Consider the following 20,701-nt stretch of genomic DNA (forward strand, 5'->3'; position numbering starts at 1 on the left):
TTATACTCTTTTCTTGGGCGTGAGCGTGTTCAAATTCATCCTTGTGCGCGTACTATAATTGTATTCAATGAACTATAGGGTTTAGACTTTTTGGAGCTATGCTGCGACGGTTCTGCTTTGAGTTGTGTTAGACACCTATTTTGAGGTATCTGTACGTGTCTTGGCGGTTGTTTTGAAATTACTTTTTGTTTTTCGTGTTTTCCCACCTATCGTGTCAATTGTTGAGTGGACAACTGCATTTCTTTCACTGTTCCTTTTTTTCCCCTCATTAATTGTGATGGGTATAAAAGGGGGTAACCGTTTCTATTCGTCATTCACTTCTGCAATTTTAATCTTTGGCGATTCTCTTCCCTTGACTTCTTACTATTACTTAATCATAGCTCGTTGCAATAATTTCCTCGACGCCCTGATGGACGGTGGTAAGAGAGAGAATCCTTCTCCAACCGTCGATTTCATTCCTATTAACTAGAAGGAGAAAGATTTTACCGACATAGTTAAGGGGTATGGTCTGGCTCCGGAATGGGAGCCAGAACTTCCGGTTGCCGGATCGACCGCTAATAAGCCTTCTAAAGGCAAAATGGCTTTATACGGCAAGTATTTCACCACTGGTAACTTTAGGTTACCGATTACGAAGTTCCTGGGTAGATTTTTGGTGTTAACTGGAATACAAATATCCTAGATGCACCTTTTTGGGTTGATGAGGCTAAGGCACTTTGAGTTTAGCTAGGGCATCGTCCCATCCGTCGACAAATTCTTCGTATTCTACAAACTACAAAGTCGCTGGAGTTGGTTTAGCTGTACCGCGATTGGGAAGAAAGCGGTGGGCACCGAGCCGCCTCGAAGTGTGCATGAATGGAAAACAAAATTTTTCTGGATTCGGGAAGATGTTATTTCCTTAACCATGGCCCATCGCTCTATGACAAAACAATTTTCAGATCTTACGGTAGCAGACTCCACGAATCAGCCATGGTTCGAGACCTTGACCTGCACGCCAAGTCCAATGCGTCTGATTCCAGAATCAGCGCTTGTGTTAGTGGGGATGAGCCGCTTGTGGCCATTCCCGGATGAAGATCCTTATTATTCCAAGGATGATGGGTGTAAGTGTTTTGCAAGCTTTATTTTTTTTAACACTTGTTTGTTGTTTCAGTGGAAGGGCTGTCTTCAATGTCCTTCTGGATGGTGTTCGCGGGGATATGTATCGCCAACCACATGAGTCAACGGCGCTTCCATTTCTTGATAAGACTTGTGACAATTTTCTCTTGCCCAACCGCATTTGTGTCGAACCCATCATTGATGAAAAATTCCTTGCTAAAAGTGAGTATGTCTTAAATCCTTGCCCTCTTTTCGATGTTGACTCATATGGGACGACCGTACTCCTTTCATCTAGTGAGTAGTCGTCGTCCTGTGATGAAGAATATTCGACCACTGATTATGCAGACGTGTTGCGTGCGATTTCAGATCGTACCCGCAAAAAGAAGTGGAAGGATGCTTAGGATGGGGGTTCTAGTCATGAGGAACCACCCATCGCTACTGTAGGTCCCAAAACTGGATCCGACAACGAATGGCTTTGTTCTTGATAAGTGCTCGAGAGGGGTGCGGTAAATCAAACATGTAGAGATAAAATATAAAGAACGATCTCGTTGTCGGTTAAAAGATTTGATATATTAATAAACGAACCGACCCACCCAAGGTGAGCTCCCCTTGGGTGGACGATTTACACCATGGAAACACACACATAAAAGTAAACAAATGTTCTATATATAACCAAACAACTAACATTCTAGAAGATCTTTTCAAGTTGAAGTTAAACGCGTGCACCGAAGCTCTCGTCTCGTGTCCGTATTTCTCGCCCACTTTTATTATTAACTTGACCGTGAATAAATAATGGGTTCGTAATTTGATATCGCAAGTCACAAATATAGGCCTTACAATCACCCCCTTGACTTGTGATCTCAAAACATCGTCGAACCGTGTCTCGCATTTTCCCAAATCAACCCGATAACCGAAGCTTGTTCAATCACCTCCTCAAGGTATGATCCACCTAATTCATTCATGAAGACGTTTTCTCTTCTTTATCTATCTTGGATCTTAAGCAATATAGGTTCAGAAGAGCTTGACGAAATACCGAGGACAACGATCAAATGAAAAACTTATTATTTCCATGAATGAAATTATTTAAGTAACTCACCCTAATAAATAAGTATCCCATATACCCGTATCCCACATTTTCAGGTTGAGAGCTCAAATAATTTAATACCCTATTAAATCCAACTTGTTTAAAAATTATCACCTTAATAAATAAGCATCTCGGATGCTCGTAGCCCACGTTTTCAGGATCCAATTCTCGAACGCCTTGAAAATAACATATAAATAATAGGCTTTGAACACGGTCCAATAATGACGAAAACCCGAACCAATTTGACTTTCTTCAGTTTGGCCAACACCGAAAAATAATTATTTCTCATCCCAAAAACGTCTTGCAAACATGTGTCTCGGCTCATAATTAGTCCAATAGAGTTTCTTTGTTTGAACAGGCCCACCCAGCAACCCAAGTTATAAAGCATAGGTTGGTCTATGTTAGTTTAGGCCCAATGAAAAGGTAAAAAAAAAATGACCAGGCCTAAAACAATAATCAACCCAACATGAATAACAAAAATAATACCCATGAGATTTAAAACTCAAACCCTAGCAACACCAAGTGCCGCCATCATTACAGCTCCCGTGACATTCCAGCCGGAAAAACATATTCCGGCAACCGAATGCTAGAATCATAGCCTGCCATGTTCATTGACAACAATGAATCATCATCTTTCAATTATATGTCCGCCGTCAGCAGATCATTGGAAAAACATTACAGCCAACAGCCGTCGTCATCGAAGATCACCGGATAACCATCGCCGGAAACCGTTCACCGGAGACCCTTGTTCTAGCCACCACCTTTCAACGCCTTTTACAACCACCGTCATTAACGGTTACCGGCCACCGACCATCTGTCGCCGGAAAACCAAGCTCCGACTAGTTCAACTTCAAACAACTTCGTTGGAAAAGTCGCCGCCGTTATCGTGGTGGCCGGAAAATCGTAACACCACTAACATGCCTGTCGTGCCATGTCCATTCAAAGGCGACCAAGTCTGGACCAGATTTGAGCTGGGTTTAACAAACCCGAAACAACAAAAAACAGTTCTAAAAAGCTCTCTGATCTAAGAACCAAATGTTGTTCCATACCTGAACTGATATCATAATCTATAAAAGCTGAAGCAAGAACACGAAGAACTTACACTTTTAAACTCAAAATCAATCCAAAAACATACCTTTAAACCACTGAACCCAGATTTAGAAACCCGAGACGAACTTCAAGCATCTTTATTTCACTAAATCTTCAAACTTTTATTTCCAAACATTAATCTTTATTTTCAAAACTTTAACGGGTCTTCAAGAAATTAACGTCTCGGTTCGGGTAATCGCGGAAATACAACTGGAATTTCAAGAACAAAGTTGAATCGATTGATTAAAACCCTCTCTGATACCAATTGTAGGTCCCGAAACCGGATCTGCCAACGAACAGCTTTGTTCTTGATAAGTGCTCGAGACGGGTGCGGTAAATCAAACGACCGAACATAAATAATGTAGACATAAGATATAAAGAACGATCTCGTTGTCGGTTAAAAGATTTGATATATTAATAAACGAACTGACCCACCCAAGGTGAGCTCCCCTTGGGTGGATGATTTACACCATGGAAACACACACATAAAAGTAAACAAATGTTCTATTTATAACCAAACAACTAACATTCTAGAAGATCTTTTCCAGTTGAAGTTAAACGCGTGCACCGAAGCTCTCGTCTCGTGTCCGTATTTCTCGCCCACTTTAATTATTAACTTGACTGTGAATAAATAATGGGTTTCGTAATTCGATATCGCAAGTCACAAATATTGGCCTTACAGCTACTACTAAAATGGAAGCTCTAGCGGCTACCAAGACTAGCCAACCTGAGGGTCTAAAGAAGATGCCCATTCTTCCTAAACCTAAGAAGGTTCGCTTAGGTGACCTGATTCTTAAGTTCGCCATGAGAGCTTCTCAAGGTAAAGATTCTCTCTAAATTTCTTGTTATATATTGGTAACTTATCATTTTATGTGTTTAACAGGTCCCGCCAAATTGGTGATCCACGAATCTTCCCCTCTATCCCCGATAATACAACGAGATCCCCCCGCTGCTCACGAGAAAGGGGAAAATTATTGAGAAGCAAGTGGTGGCGGGGGGCGAGGATGCGCCCCAAATAAAACAAACTGTTCAAGCACCTCACGTTTCCGCCACGAGATACGAGGGAGGGCCTTCAAATGTTGATACTTCAACTCCCCCAACTCAAGGAGATCCTTCCATTTTCCTCCCTCCATGGACCCTTCACAAGTTGCTTTTTTATGTTTGTTTAGGATTTGTTAAGTTTTTGGTATATATAATCTACTAGTGATATATTTAGAGCAAGTAAATTTATGTTTGTTTAGGCCCAAAGATCCTAAAGGAAGCCTTACCCCTGAGTCACGTCACTGCCATGTAGGCAATGCAATATTAACTTTAGCAAGGAAGTTTACTTGGGCTTTCAACTCCTCCATGGACCCTAAAAAATTTCACTGGTGAGGCTTCCTTTAGGATCGTTGGGCCTTTTCAGTTTTAGTATGAAATTTTCTATGCGTTCCGTAAATTTACTAGTTTTCGTCCAAGCTTCGCCGCTGCTAAAACTGTTATATAAAAAGGGCTACCTTATCAAACAAAAGTTTATAAACAAAAACCAAAAAAGAACCATGCCAAGAAACTGGCTGATTTTATATGAGTGATAAATACAAAAACACAAGTTCACTCACTGCTTTTGACTTTTGAGGTCAAAATTACCATTTAACATAAACATGACTTAGAGGTGTATAAATCAGGTATTTTCGATCAGGAACCGGTTATAGTTTGTTTGATGGTATTTTGCTACTCGAATAACCGTATTAATTCTAGAGCTAATATGTGCAACAAATCCCAACTTCGGGAACGGATGCATTTATTAGATAAAAGGTTCCGGGTATGCTTAACAAAAGTCAAGAATTGGGTCGGGCAAGAACCGGTACTGGGTATAGTAGGGTTTTTAACCGAGTTTTCCAGGGTTTTATTGGGTATTGGTCGGGTTGGTCTGGGTTCTAACACGGTAGAGGTGGAATCGGTTCCGACAGATCTAGGTACGATTTTTCTGAGAAACACAAACTGGGTCCTTACAGTTCCGACAGATCTAGGTACCTAGATCTAGGACAGATCTAGGTACGATTTTTCTGAGGTGGAATCGTTTAAACTTTAAAGTTTAAACGAACTTTAAAGTTCGTTTAAAGTTTAAACGAACATTTAATCGAACTTTAAAGTTAAATGAACAAACACAAACATGCTATTGTTTGTGTTTGTTCGGTTCGTTTGCACGCTTATAGTCAATAGTTTTTGAAATTAGATTTCTAAGAGCATTCCCAGTTCATTCTCCATCTCCATCTCTATAATTACACTAAAAACACCATCTTTTCTCTCATTTTTTAATTAAATAATATTTTTTTATACTTTTATCATTACATTTTCTCTCTTCTTTACTCACCACCACTTTAAAAAATATTAAAAAATTATAGAGGTGAACAGTGTGTTTCTTCAAATTTAACCATGAACAGTAACATTTTCTCTCTCCTCCTCTCACAACTACTTTTAATCATCTCTAAAAAATAGAGAACCCCCTCACATAATTTAAAAAACCCAATGGAAATGCTCTAACATTTGGTTGAGTTGTACACAAGTAAAAATCTAATTAGATATTTATATTGGTGGCATACTCTTTGTAAATAAGTATCCTCGGTCAACACGTTGCCTCAACAATATAAATACATATTCTTATTGTTATTTCCACACACCATCTAATTCACTTTCTTGTTAACATATACATTTGTCACATACTAACTACCAAAAAAGATCATCATGGCAACCGGAGCTACCGGAGACGGGATGTTTCAGGGAGTATACGGAGGCTGTATATCCGGTGACGGCATAGGTGGTTCACAAAGGCCCTATCACTGCAACTGTAGTTGTGCTCTTCATAAATCCGGTAGTGGTCACTGCTCTCATGCCACTGCTAAAGTGTCGTACCCGATTAAGCGGTCATGGAGCGCAGATTCCATGCTTGCGGTGAAGGCTTTGGGTTCTCCGGTTTCATCAAATCGTTGTTCTTCTTTGTCAAGGGTGTCGAGTGAGTTTGGTTTGAATGATATCCCAAATCATGATCAATGAAACGTTAGTTTGGTTGGATATATTATGTATTTTAATTATAAGAATAAAATTATCATTTATTGTTCTACTATTGATCAAATTAAGCTTCTTCTTCTGTTTGTTTTTTTTTTCTTAAAATATTTCAATCATTAGGAATACGTTATGTTAAAATAATGATGTTTAACATGGCATGAATCATATAAAAGAAAAGAATGATCATTCAGTTTATTTATTTGATTGTAGTTTGCTTCATATTGTGTTTATGTATTTTATTAGTTTAGAGGAGAAAGATGTTATATTTGAGGCATGAGTATCTCTCCGGCATGTTTGGCACTCATATTGATCTTGCTTTCTTGTCTTTTCTACTTTGTATATGACCTCATAGTATTTGCCTTGTATCTCAAAATGATTTTCAAAATGACATATATAATAATATATTGGTTTCATGAAGCGTTAATATCTAGTCACATAAAACAACCATGTATTTGTCCACTTTCTTGGACTAATTCACTATCATAATGAGTTTTGATTATGTGTATAAAAATATTTGTCTAACTCATTACAACGTAGCGTTCATCTTCCATGTTTAATTCTTATTGAGCTTTCATGCAAACATTTATAACGATTCATCTAACCTAGTATAATTGTATGCGCCAATTTTACCCGTTTATTTTGTCTTTGTAATGAGGTTTGATACACATGAATATAAGAATCATCTAACCTATTACAATTGACACACATGTATATAATTGTGTATGTCTGCTTCCAAATTTGTTTCGCAGTTATGAGGAGGTTTAATACATGTGTATATAATGTTTCATCTAATCTATTACAAGTTTACAACCGTGTGTGTCCACTTCACGTGTGCTTCACAGTGTAAATTTATAATGACGTTTGATACTCACATATACGATGGCATGTCTAAATCATTACAACGATGTATTGATTTTAAAATCTGATTTGTTGTCGTAATGAGTTTCGATACACAAATATATAAAGGGGCGTCCACTATGATATGATTAAATATCTTGATTTTATATAGTACGCACACGTTAGTAAATCTATGATATGAAACATAAATAAATCAATTAATAAATAATATATTAGTCTATGATGATTGTTTAACAATACTTTAACTTACCTTTTGTGCATATGCATCTTGGATGAACATTTTGTGCGGCAAACTAACGAGGCTTTGTCTTTTATGTCTTATAAAGAAAACTAAATGTGCCAATTAAGTGGATGACTCTAGTTTTGTTTGTTATTAGGCTCCTTTCTAAAAATTCTCACATGTTTTGGTGTACAAATTTATGTACGAATATTAAACTTATCTTAGTTAAAGGATTATATAATTATAAGAGTTAAGTGTCATTTTAGTATCTTTGGTTTGTCTAATTATGCAACTTTAGTACCGTCTTTGAATTTATTGTAAATGGCTACCTCACTTTTCTAAAACATGCAATTTTAGCATTTTTTTTTCTAATACCGTCTATTTTTTTCGTTAATCAAGGGTAAATTTATAATTTCGATTATTTTATTTATTTTCTCTTTTGAGCTAAGTGTCATTTTCATACATGTAGTTTGTTTAATTATGCAACTTTAGTACCTTTTTTTGAATTTATTACAACTTGATACTTTGATTAGTTTTGAATTGACAGGCAAACCAAAAAAGACATTACACATTACATATTACAATTAAAAGATAACTAAATAAATGATAGAAGATGAAAAACAACTATGAAATGTATAACATATTTTTTTAGCCTTTTGTTCTTGATTGCCAATATACTTCTAGTAGCTCAAGATCCGAGTTTATCTTAGCCATTTTTCTTGCATTTATTTATGTGCATTGATTTTTTTTTTTAATTTCAGGTATGATAAAAGTAGCTCTTTAACACATAGGAGGATCAAGCCAAATAACAATCACACAACTTCGCACCTCTTAGTATAACATCAATTGAATTTATAGATGAATGATGGTTGATGAATCACGTGGACAAAACAATATATCGTAATTCATTGGACTTGAAGATTAACAATGGTTAGGGTTTGAAGGATCAATGTGCGCGGGGAAGGGGGTTGATCTGTTCATTTAGGTTAGAGATGATCTTTTAAATGTTTGCATGTCTATCCAAAACTAACCAAAGTATCTGGTTGCAATAAATTCAAAAAAAGGTACTAAAGTTGCGTACTTGAACAAAACACAGGTATGAAAATGACACTTAGCTCAAAAGAGAAAATAAATAAAATAATCAAAATTACTAATTTACCCTTGACTAATGGTAAAAATAGACGAGGTTAGAAAAAGTACTACAATTGCAAGTTTTAGAAAAGTGATGTAGCCATTTGCAATAAATTCAAAAACTGTACTAAAGTTGCGTAATTGGACAAACCACAGGTACTAAAATGACACTTAACTGTAATTACAAGATATAAATACTAAATGTATTATTCATGTAAACGAGCCTAGTGAGTAGAGATTGTTAAGGCTCGAGCTCGACTCGATTAATTCAAGATGGTTCGACCATACGCTCAGCTCGTATAAAGCCATATTTCTAAAGCTTGAGCCTGGCTCGTGAATAGTTTGTCAATTCGAGCTAGGCTCATTCATATAATTATATTTAATTAGTTTATTTATGTATAATTATTTATATAAATACAATATATATATATATATATATATATATATATTATGAAATAATTTTTATCATATGTTTTTATGTATTAAACTATTAATAGTTATTATATAATATATTAATTAAAAATGTTGAATAAAAAGAGTTCATCTAGGCTCGTGAGCTTGATATGATAAGCTCAGTCTCGAGCTAGGCTCATTCATATAATTATATTTAATTAGTTTATTTATGTATAATTATTTATATAAATACAATATATATATATATATATATATATATATATATATATATATATATTATGAAATAATTTTTATCATATGTTTTTATGTATTAAACTATTAATAGTTATTATATAATATATTAATTAAAAATGTTGAATAAAAAGAGTTCATCTAGGCTCGTGAGCTTGATATGATAAGCTCAGTCTCGAGCTCGTTTATTAAACAAGCCTTTAAAAACACTCGATCTTGGGTTCAAGCTTGTCTAAACTCATCTCGATTAAAGATTTTAATAATCCGATCTCGAGTAGCTCAATGATTTCCTCAGCTCAAATACTAGAATGAGCAACCCCTAAGTAACAATAACTCAATGATTTCCTAAGCTCAAATTCTAACATTAACTAAGAAAATCACGAATAACCTATTGACTTAAAGAAATCCGGGGTTTTTATGTGTTTATCCCTATTAAAGTAGTGCGGGTTCGAGTTTCAACTAGTGATTTGTAAATAAGTTGGCGAACAAGAAGAATCACAATTATTGAGAAAGAAGAACGAGAGCACAACTAGGGTTTGTGAGAGAGTATATCCACTATGTGAACTAGAGAGAAAGAGAGGACTCAATGTATCTATCTACGCTAATAAAAGACTACTCATTTTTGTCACGTGTCAATCTCATAGCCCTCCTTATCTTTTTTTTAACTCGTTTCAATATATGGTCCTTATCTTTGAAGCTATTTCAATATATTAATTCAAGTTTATTTTTATTAAATGTAAATCCTAACCGATTCTTTCAGTAACATTAATGATGAAATAAGAAAATAAGGAAATATCAAAATTGAAGTTCCAAGCTTGTTAGAATAAAATTTTAAAGTCTCGGGTAATTACAAATTAAAGAAAATAAAGGTGCATTATTGTCGAAGAATTTGAATTTGTATGGTAAATTGCAAATTGTTTTTAAACTGGGATTCGAATAGCAGTACTAATTTTTTATATAAGACTGATTTCAAATTTGAATTTAAAATGTTCACATTTGCATTTGAACTCAGGAAAATGTGTGTTTTCTTAATTTTCTTCAAACATTTTGTATACTATGGAGAAAACCTATTATATGTATGTGGTGTGTACACACACACACACACACACATATATATATCTTGGTGTTTAGCATTAAATCATGAAAGTTGAATAGTATAATTATAATCCATATATATAAAGATTTACTATATGAATTATCTGTCATTTATTTATATGACTTTATTATGTAGTATAAAAAGGTTTAGCAATAAGAAAATCAATATTTATTTTTCAATATTTTCTTCTATAACTTAGACCAAAATGCTTCAGAAACATATATTTTATGACTTGATTTAAACTTTTTTATACATTAAATATATTTAATTTAATATGCCTTATAAGACAAATTGCTTAATTAAAAGTATTCAAAATTTTAATCCAAAAATCTATTCCAATCGTATTCCACTATTTTCGTTTTTCGAAAATCATTTAGGATATTGAAACCTAGAATGCCGTTTTCATCAGTTATTTATATAATTTCAATATTATATTAACTTATTAATTTTATTTTTATCCAAATACAACATATTAGGTTTATGTTAGTTTTACTTGCTGGTAAGTACATAATTAAAGTGTATATTATGGTTTAGATTCAAAATAATAAAGCCATACACAATGTTTTTCAAAAAAATAAAATAAAATTCAGTTATAACATCTATTATTAAAATATTTTATAAAAGTTTATTAAGATTCACACCTTAATTATAATGTAACTCAATAGAAATATTTATTATTAGTTTTTTTTATTATTTATAACTTAATCATGCTCCATTACATTTCAAGGATATTCCATTTTTATATTAATTTTAAAAAGTATTAGTTAATCCGGTTGAAAGTCATTTACTATGCTTCTATAAAATCCGAAATCTTTGCTTCAGTTTTTTTAAGTTGTTAATATATATATATATACATACGGTTGAGTTATTCTACAAAGGCCAACAAAAATAAAAAGTGTGAGAAGCCATAGTTGATTGACATGTGTCAAGTGGGGACCAAAAGTAAAAGGGTATAAAAGTAATAGTACACATTTTCTCTCTACACATGCAAGTCACATGTCAATTCCTCCATCATTTTAAAACGTCAATAACCTTTTCATATGATATTAGTTTTTAAAACAAACTCAACATAATAACAAGCGTTTTTTATCTTTAATATGAGTATGACTTTGTTATATAAAAATTAAAAAAAATTTACTTCTTTGTGTCTTTGTGTCTTTTCGTCATTGTGTTTTTCTGTTTGTTATTGTGTTTTTTTCGTCATTGTGTCTTTCAAATCATCATTTTTGTGTTTTTTTAAATGCCAATAATACGGTTGTGTAATAATAATACGTAAATATAATGATAAAATAACAACAAATTATCTAATACATAAAACATAATGATGAATACATATTACACAATTACATGAAACGTAAAACACAATGATGAATACATATAACACAATAACCTGAAACGTAAAACACAATGGTGAATATATATAACATAATGATTTGAAACGTAAAACACAATGGAAACTACATATTACGCAATGACATGAGCGTAATACATAAAGACTAAAACACAATAATAAGTAGAAAGACAAATGATGAGCACAAAGACACAATGACAAACAAAAAGACACAACGGCGTAATTTTTGTTTTAATTGTTATCTTTAATATGAGTATCAATTGATAACAATGACCAAAATCTATAACACAATGCATAGAAAAACCCAATTAAAAATCATAATGAACAACCATTAACACAATATAAAAAACCCACTAATTTTTTTTATATATCAATATGATACTCATATTAAAGATAAAAAACGCTTGTTACTATGGTGAAATTAAAAAAAAATAATGTTGCATGAAAAAGTTATGGACCTTTTAAAATAATGAGGGAATTGAAATGTGTCTTGCATTTGGAAAGAAAAAGTCAACAAAAGTGGGTTATAACCTTTATGCCCTTCTTATTAATTTTTTTTCTTAAATTAATCTCTACTTTTCAAATCTAAGATCAATGGATTAGATTCCTTCTCACCCTTCTCATTTTTGTTTTCCTTTGTATTTTAACTTTACCATATATATATATATATGGGTGTTTCTTTTGAGAACCACTTTGAGTTTTAAGAACTCGAAAGAACTCAACGTAACATTTTTTTTTGAATTTTTTATATATATGTAATATACGTAGGTTACATGTATGTAGAAAAATTACAACATTTTCACGCACCGAATCGACTTTTTGCATAGGTATAACGGGCGTCTAAATTAGTGTAATCATTGTAAATCTTTATTATGTCTCTTACTTAATTTTTTAATCATATTTAATGTCAACCACATAATCTAACCTATTTAATTAAATATATGGTTAAAAATGAGGTTTTTAAAGTTCTTAAAACTCAATAAGGTTATCAAATTATACCTCATATATATATATATATATATATATATATATATATCGATTAATTAAATATTCCAACAACTTCCCATAATATTAACGAATAATCATGGTTGTAAAACTCCCGACTAGACATCGAGTAATCGCTACAAGGTATGGTGCCGACGCGACTTTCTTTAACTCCGCCTGGTTACTCCGAATCGATAAAAAATGGTCAACCTCCGCCACAATTGGATCTAATCGGTCAACTCAAACATATTTTGACTTTAAAAAATTAAACATAATTTATATTTCTATAACATTAGAGACTGTCTGTCATTTTTTTAATTAGTGATTTTCAAATTTTGGATACTTTAATATTTAAAGATGCATTTTTTTTATTTATATTGATATTCACATATTTTGTTATAAATATTAGTAGATTTATGATACTTGACATATATATAAGTTCCCAAAAATAAGTTTCTTTATAATTTATCATGTCTGAGTACTCCCCAAGTACTCTCCGCATAAACCGAGTACTCGCAACTCCCTAGTCGACAACTCTGGGAGCGACTAGCGACTTTTGCAACCATGCTAATAACACGAGATTAGTATTCAAAATCAAACATTCCTTATCTAATACTTTCAACTATTATAAATAAAAATCACTACATTCAGTTTATGCATCTTTAAATCTTCTAATATTCTGCTAACTCAGAATAATCACTGTTATTTGGACATGACTTTAAGGTTAGCATGTCTTTGTCATTTTCTTGGCAATTACATTCATATGAAATGAAACAAATTATTTTGTTGTATTTTAATTTTTGGTTTTATATGTTGCTTAAGTATACAGTTGTTAATTGTAAAATATAAAATCAATTAAAAATTTGTTATACACCGAATATTAATAACAACAAATTTATCATGATCAATCAATTTAATTCTAAAGAGTTGTAGATAGACATGAACTAAAGATTTTGATTTTTGATAAACAATGTATACTGACAAATACAATCACAAATGTAGTGTACAAGAAATACATGTATGTGTAATCTTAATTATGTAATTTCTATAATTTTAATGCAATTTGTAATTGTATAAACAATATATCAATATATTGTTGATTATATTTCACTTAATGGTTAAAATCTATAATTTTCATCAATTACCCGTATAATAAACGGATATCAAAACTAGTTTAGTTATATCACGAGCATTTTAGCTTTGGCCGTTCATCAACTACTCATCAACTAATCAACAATCTTCCAACCCTTCCAAAATATCAATAGCGCCAACAAGCCCTCAAAGATCAATTAAACACAAATATAATTAAAAAAAAGTTTTACATAAGATAACAATTTAAAACAATATAAACAAGCATACAATGTTCATTTTGGACGTTGCATATATTTCAATTGTATATATGTGTGTGCGCTCGACAGACAGTCGAACAAACGAGATGTATACATGTGGGGCTCAAGTCATATGATACACTAGAAAAATGCTTGTGTTACATCAGATTTTTTTTTTCCTTTTTATAACTATGAAGTATTAAATTAGTAATGCAAAATTATATCTTCTAATTGTAAAAGATACCAATAGGTAGAGGTGGGAAAAAAATCGATTTCCGGACCTGACTTGGAACCGGTCCTGCCCACGGGTATGAACCAGGTTTCGGTTCCTCAGAAAAATTGTACCCGAACTGGACTTGTGGATCCGGTTCCACCTCTACCTGGTCAAAACCCGGACTCGATCAAAACCCAATAGAAATCTGGAGAACCCGGTTCTTGACAATTATTTATCATACCCAGAACTGGTTCATGAAAATACACTCTATTTGCCCCCCTTTTATATATGTTGAAGTTGAACAGCAATACAACATAGTCCAAATCTTATTGTGCCTATGGGCCCATTGGCCCAATCGAATTCGGTAAGTCGGTAAAAACCTATATATACACAAATTTGTTTTATTCCTTTCACTTCATCTAAGGTTTCGACTTTCAAGTAATCAATCGTGATATCAATTTTCCTCTCGAGTTTACTTTCAACAATGGCAATCGACACTCAAAAACCCAGATGGAGTGAACTCGAAGAAGACGATGACAGCAATGATTACAATTTCCTCTTGCCACCAAAACAGGTAATTTTTCAACTTTTAAAACCCAAGCCTTTATTTTTTATGACCTTTTTATTTTTTGTTATCCGTTTACCTGTCACTTTACTGTAACTGTCACTTTACTGTAACTGTTTAACAATAGTTTTTCTATTAAATAAACAGGTAATTTTTCGACCCTAAAACCCAAACTTTTGTTTTGAGTAGGATCACTTTTGCCGCCGGTTATTGTTACACGCAGCTTGTTATCCATTTACCTGCTTTATAATCCAAACCTTTGTTTTTTATTAGGACCAGTTTTTTGTTGCCAGTCTAACTATCACTTTATTATAATCTAAATCTTTGTTTTTGTTAGGACCTTTTTTTTTCGTTTACCTGTCACTTTATTATAATCCTTCAACAATTAACAGGTGATCGGGCTCAATGAACACGGGGAGAAGAAGGTGATTGAGTACAAGTTTAATGAAGATGGTGATCAGGTTAAGATAACTACTAGGTTTGGTGTTCGTAAGGTTGCGAATGCGCGGGTTAGTAAGCGAGCGGTGGAGAGGCGGTCATGGGTTAAGTTTGGGGATGCTGTTCAGGAGGATGTTGGTGCAAGGTTAACTATGGTTTCTACTGAGGATATTGTTTTTGATAGGCCTAGGGCTCAAGGTAAATTGTTGTTATTATTATCATTATCATTATTATTATTATTATTATTATTATTATTATTATTGAAAGTAGAGTTTCTCATCGTTTTAGTTGTAAGGTTATCCGTTATGGTTTAACTAGCAATGGTTATATAAATTGTCACGTCACTGCCACATAGGCAGTGAGACTTTAACTAGCCCGTCCTTTAACTTGTACTTCAAGCGTAACAGTTTTTGAATTTGCTCATAACAAGTGAATTATGAAGTGCTATATGATTACAGATGCGGATACTATTCTAAGTCCAATTAGATTCAACATAACATGCTTAATATAAATACAATTTTGATCTTGCTTGTGAACTTTTAGAAGTTTCGGATTATAAGATTCGCCTAAGAACTGCTTAGCTATGTGTGCAGCAGTTTCGAACGGGTCGCCGGGTGTGTTTAATGGGTTTACATGTCTAGCCATTTATATTGTTTCATTCTTGATATATTGCAAAAGTCAGATGCTCACACTTTTACATCATAAAGATTTCTTTTTTGTTCATCTTTCATATATTTGGTCATGTTTTATTATTTATTTTATAGCTTTTAGTTTGTAAGTTTATTTTATTTATTTTTTATTTTTTATTTAGTTTAGTTTGGGTTTAAAACCTATTTTGCTTTGTTTGGTTTTTTTATTTATTGGCTCCTTTTCTAATTTGTATACTCGAATATTTGGTTTAATATTTTTCTTTTGGTTTGGATTCTATTTGTGTTAGGATTTGAATCTTAGGTTTAAGTTCTGAGTTGAAAGTTGGAACCTTAGATTCAAAGCAAAATTTTTTTATTTATAATATTTGAATAAACACATAAAAAACTTTGCTTTGAATCTAAGGTTTTTTCAAGAAATTATTATTTTTTATCTATGTCCTTGTTCATAATTTGCTGTTTTTAGGTTTTGATATTGATTTTGACAACTGACATGGATATTACATGTTGTCCTTGTACCAAACAGGCACGAAAGCCGAAGAGTCAACCTCATCAGGCGATCCATTGGCTCAAATGTCGAAAGGAGGCGCGACACTAATGCTATGCAGAACATGTGGCACGAGAGGTGACCACTGGACCTCAAGGTGCCCCTACAAGGACCTAGCCCAACCCATCGAAACCTTTGTTGAAAACCCGAACCCAACAGACCCAACCAATTCTGGTCCCACCAAAAGCGGTGCGTATGTCCCACCCACCAGGCGTGACAGTGCAGCCCGACTCGCTACAGGTGTGGCCGACATGAGGCGTAGGAACGATGAGAATTTGGTTCGGGTTAACAACCTTTCTGAGGATACCCGAGAGGCTGATTTGCGTGAACTGTTTCAACCGTTTGGGAACGTGTCTCGGGCTTATGTTGCTATAGATCAGAAGACCGGGATGAGCCGAGGGTTCGGGTTTGTTAATTTTGTGAGACGGGAAGATTGTGAACGGGCGATTACTAAACTTAATGGGTATGGTTATGATAATCTAATTTTGAGCGTCGAGTGGGCCGCTCCAAGGGCAAATTAGTCTTTCTGTTTTGTGTTTAACTACTGCTGGTGTGTAAGCAAACAAGGTTTGAGATTTGTTTTGAAAAGTTTTGGACTATTATATACTTTTGATGGTGGAAAGTTATTGGCTTTTATTGAATATAGTAGTAATGTTTAAGAGTGGTGGAACTTTTAAATTAAATTGGGTGTAGTAATAATTAAAATTAAAAAAGAAGAATCAAAACAATTTTCAAAAAGAAGAATCAAATACAATTAAAACAAACTAAACATTCTTTAAATTAAATTAAATTAAATCCTTTAGTGATTCTTTAAATTAAATAAATTAAACACTTTGGTGATAAATAAAACCAAAATTTGTATTAGAAAAAATAAGTAATAAAAGAGTTTTGGATGAGGTTACAAAACACATGTATATTGATTTGACTAGATTTTATTGACTTTCTTTTGTAAATTTTTTAATGAAAAATTCTCAAAATGTTTTCACAAATTGAGAGATTCCAATTTTGTTCTCGTAAATAAAAGTTTTCAGAAATATCCTCTACAAACATATCTTTGACGACGTGTTAGGCCTCAACCATCTTTCACGACCTGTTTGGCCACCAAACGCGTCTTTCACGACATGTTAGCCTCTAACATATTTTTGACGACATGTTAACCTCTAACATGTCTTTCACGACATGTTTGGCCTATTAATATTTTTTTCAATATTACATTGGTATAATTAATTTTATACATATTTGGTTTTTCTTTTATAACTTGTAATATATAAATTTATATATAATTTCGAATATGGCGTTGAGACGTGTTTATTTTTTCTACATGTTGTCATAAATTTTACTCAAAATCGAGTGTCAAATTGATATTGAAATGTTCAATAAATGTTTAATAAAATTTGACCAGGCTCATTTTAAGTAAAGTTTATGTCAACACGTAGATAAAAATAAGCGCGTCTCAACGATATATTTGGAAATTTATAAAACTTTATGCATTACAAGTTATTAAAAAACCAAATATGAGTAAAATTAATTATAATAGTGTAATATTAAAAAAAACAATTAATATGGCAAACATGACGCAAAAGACGCGTTAGAGGCTAACATGTCGTGAAATACGTGCGTTGAAGGCTAACATGTCGTGAAAGACAAGTTGAGGCCAGACGTGTTTGTATGGGACATTTCTGAAAACTTTTATTTATAGGGACCAAAATGAAATCTCTCTTCATTTGTGGGACATTTTGGGAATTTTCCTATTTTTTAATAGTCTTTTAGATTCCCTATAAAGTAATGTAAAAAAAACAAAGGGAAAATTCCTAAAAATAACCTTTTTAAGAGAGAGAAACTATAAAATTGCCAAAATATCTTGAAGATTCTCAAAATGGCCCAAACGATTTGGACTGGGGCGACGCATTTGGAAAAGATCCTTAATATGAGGGAGCATGCCAAAATTTTGTATATGTTAAGGGAGCAGGCCAAATATGGGAATACTGTTAATGGACACGAACAAATTTTTGAAAATGTTGAGGGAGCAGACCATATTTCTGACTTAATTTAGTTAATCAAAAATATTGTCTGTGTGGACGGAATCTTCTTAAATTTTTTCGGTGTGGACGAATTTTAAATAAATCCTGTCGGTGTGGACGGGATGCCAACCTATAAGAAGAAAATAAAAATCTCGTCTTCACTTGGAACAAATTCCTCTCAAATGCATCTTCCAAGACAAAATTAAAAAGGAACATTTTCCAAGAATTTGAAAATTTGTACAGATCGGGTAAGAAATATAAAAAAACCATATGGAAAGACCGTTTTTGAGAAGAAAAGTTAAGTCAGAAATATGTCACGCTCCCTCAACATTTTCAAAAACTTGGCCGTGTTCATCAACATTATTCCCATATTTGGCCTGCTTTCTTAACATTTTCAAAATTTTGGCCTGCTCCCTCATATTAAGGATCTTTTCTCAATGCGTCGGCTCGGTCCAAATTATTTGGGTCATTTTGGAAATCTTAAAAATATATGGGCCATTTTGTAGTTTCTCTTTCTTACAAAGGGTCATTTTGGAAATTTTTTCTAAAACAAAGCATCTGACTTTCTTCTTCATTTTCTTCTCCATTAAAACATCTTGAAGCTTTCTACTCCTACTAGCTATTGGAAAATAATTCCGATAACATAAAGTATCTCTCTTTTTCATCAGAAAATAGAAAGCAGGGGGCAGGATCCTTACCCGCATGTATTAAGGTTCACCCATGATGTTTAAGATGTCATATGTGAAAGTTAAGTATGGAATTGAATTTTTTAGAACTTTTCGTAGTTTTTAAAGGAAAAATTTCTAAAATGTTCCACTAATGAAGAGAGATTCCATTTTGTCTCTATAAATAAAGAGAAAATTCTTAAAATGTCCCATTAATGGAGAGAGATTTCATTTTTATCCTCATAAATAAACATTTCCAAAAATGTCCCCTATAAACACGTCTTTAACGAAGTGTTAGGCCTCAACGCGTTTTTCATGACTTGTTAGTCTCCAACGCGCGTTTTTCAGGACCTGCTAACCTCTATCGCGTCTTTCACGACATGTTTGCCTTACTAATTGTTTTTCTTTTATCATTACATTATTACAATTAATTTTACTCATAATTGGTTTCTAAAAAACTTGTAATGCATAAAGATGAAGGAAGAAATGTAATAGGAAGAAATGAGAGAAGGAAGAAAGTGGAAGCCTTCCACATGCGTATAAATAGGAAAGAAAACTTTCATCCCACATGAAAGAGGGAAGAAAATGGAAGTTCTTTATAAGAAAGAAAGTTTTCATAGTAATATTTTAATGTGGCTAATCACTCTCACTAATCCTAGTGGAGAGTGCGAAGCACCCGACGCGCACACGCACTTTGATGTGGCACTTCGCACGTTCGCATCGCCGCAAGGCTCTTGAGAGCCGTCTTAGTATTTTTGAACTATAGAAGGTAGATAAAGACGTGACGAGCTACCAAAGTTCAGGGACTAAAAATGAAAATTCTGAAAATCTCGCTACTTCGTGCGACGCGAAGGAATCACCTTCTCCGTCTTCGTGCTATGCAAAGTAACGGTTAAGTAACCGTGTCATTGATTGACACGTGGCAACACGTGCCGCGCGAAGTTGTCAACCCACCAGACATGTAGGTCTAATTTGCGCGACGCGAAGGAATGCTTCGTGCTATGCGAAGGACAAGAAATATCAAAGGCGGTTTATTGGCCATTCGAACTACCCGAATGAACAAGATGATGGTCCTTCGCGCTACGCGAAGGAACACTTTTTCTACCTATAAATAGGTGGCCATAGGATGAGATCCACTTCATCCACCCACACCCACCTTACCACGAAGTACGTGCCATAATCCCGACGATAAGTGGAAGTGCTGCCTACGTCAAGCTTAAGCATTTCATACAGACAAGCCATACAAGGTAGGGGTTCTGCCCGATTATTTTATTATTTATGGTTTATACCCTAGTCGAGGGTATAGTTTATACCTTGATCAGATAAATAAATGAAATATAGTTTTCATAAGACGAGGTTATATATGAAATATTATTCTTTATTTTACATAAATTTATAAATGTTTCTTATGAAAGAAGAAACTTGATATATACATTTCTTCATCATGAAGAAATGTAACATTCGTTACTTTTAAACCCGAAAACCAGACCCATTTCGAATTTGGGTGTTACAAGAAATGTAGCGTACAAATGTTAAACAAAGAAGGAACGAAGAATCCTTATTTTTTTTATAAAAGAAATGGGTATGCAAATAGATTAAACGTCTAAATCTATATTGTAGATCTAGTTTTTTATAAAATATTATTTTGTACTATAGGTCCGAGGTAACGACCAAGCATATA

The 20,701-nt window shown here is 33.3% G+C and overlaps 1 protein-coding gene across 1 annotated transcript; it reads left to right on the forward strand.

Annotated features, from left to right (window-relative positions):
* The first annotated feature begins 14,583 nt into the window (after positions 1-14,583).
* Positions 14,584-16,955, forward strand: LOC143546509 (uncharacterized). The gene is made up of 3 exons (XM_077038170.1): positions 14,584-14,711; positions 15,095-15,338; positions 16,314-16,955. The coding sequence occupies exons 1-3, from the start codon at positions 14,622-14,624 to the stop codon at positions 16,853-16,855; spliced, it is 876 nt and encodes a 291-aa protein (XP_076894285.1). The 5' UTR covers positions 14,584-14,621; the 3' UTR covers positions 16,856-16,955.
* Positions 16,956-20,701: the final 3,746 nt, after the last annotated feature.

Source organism: Bidens hawaiensis, unplaced genomic scaffold (genome assembly GCF_021521415.1).
Source record: "Bidens hawaiensis isolate Kalapana, Puna unplaced genomic scaffold, B.hawaiensis_p1.1 tig00014370_1, whole genome shotgun sequence".
Taxonomy (NCBI): Eukaryota; Viridiplantae; Streptophyta; class Magnoliopsida; order Asterales; family Asteraceae; genus Bidens; species Bidens hawaiensis.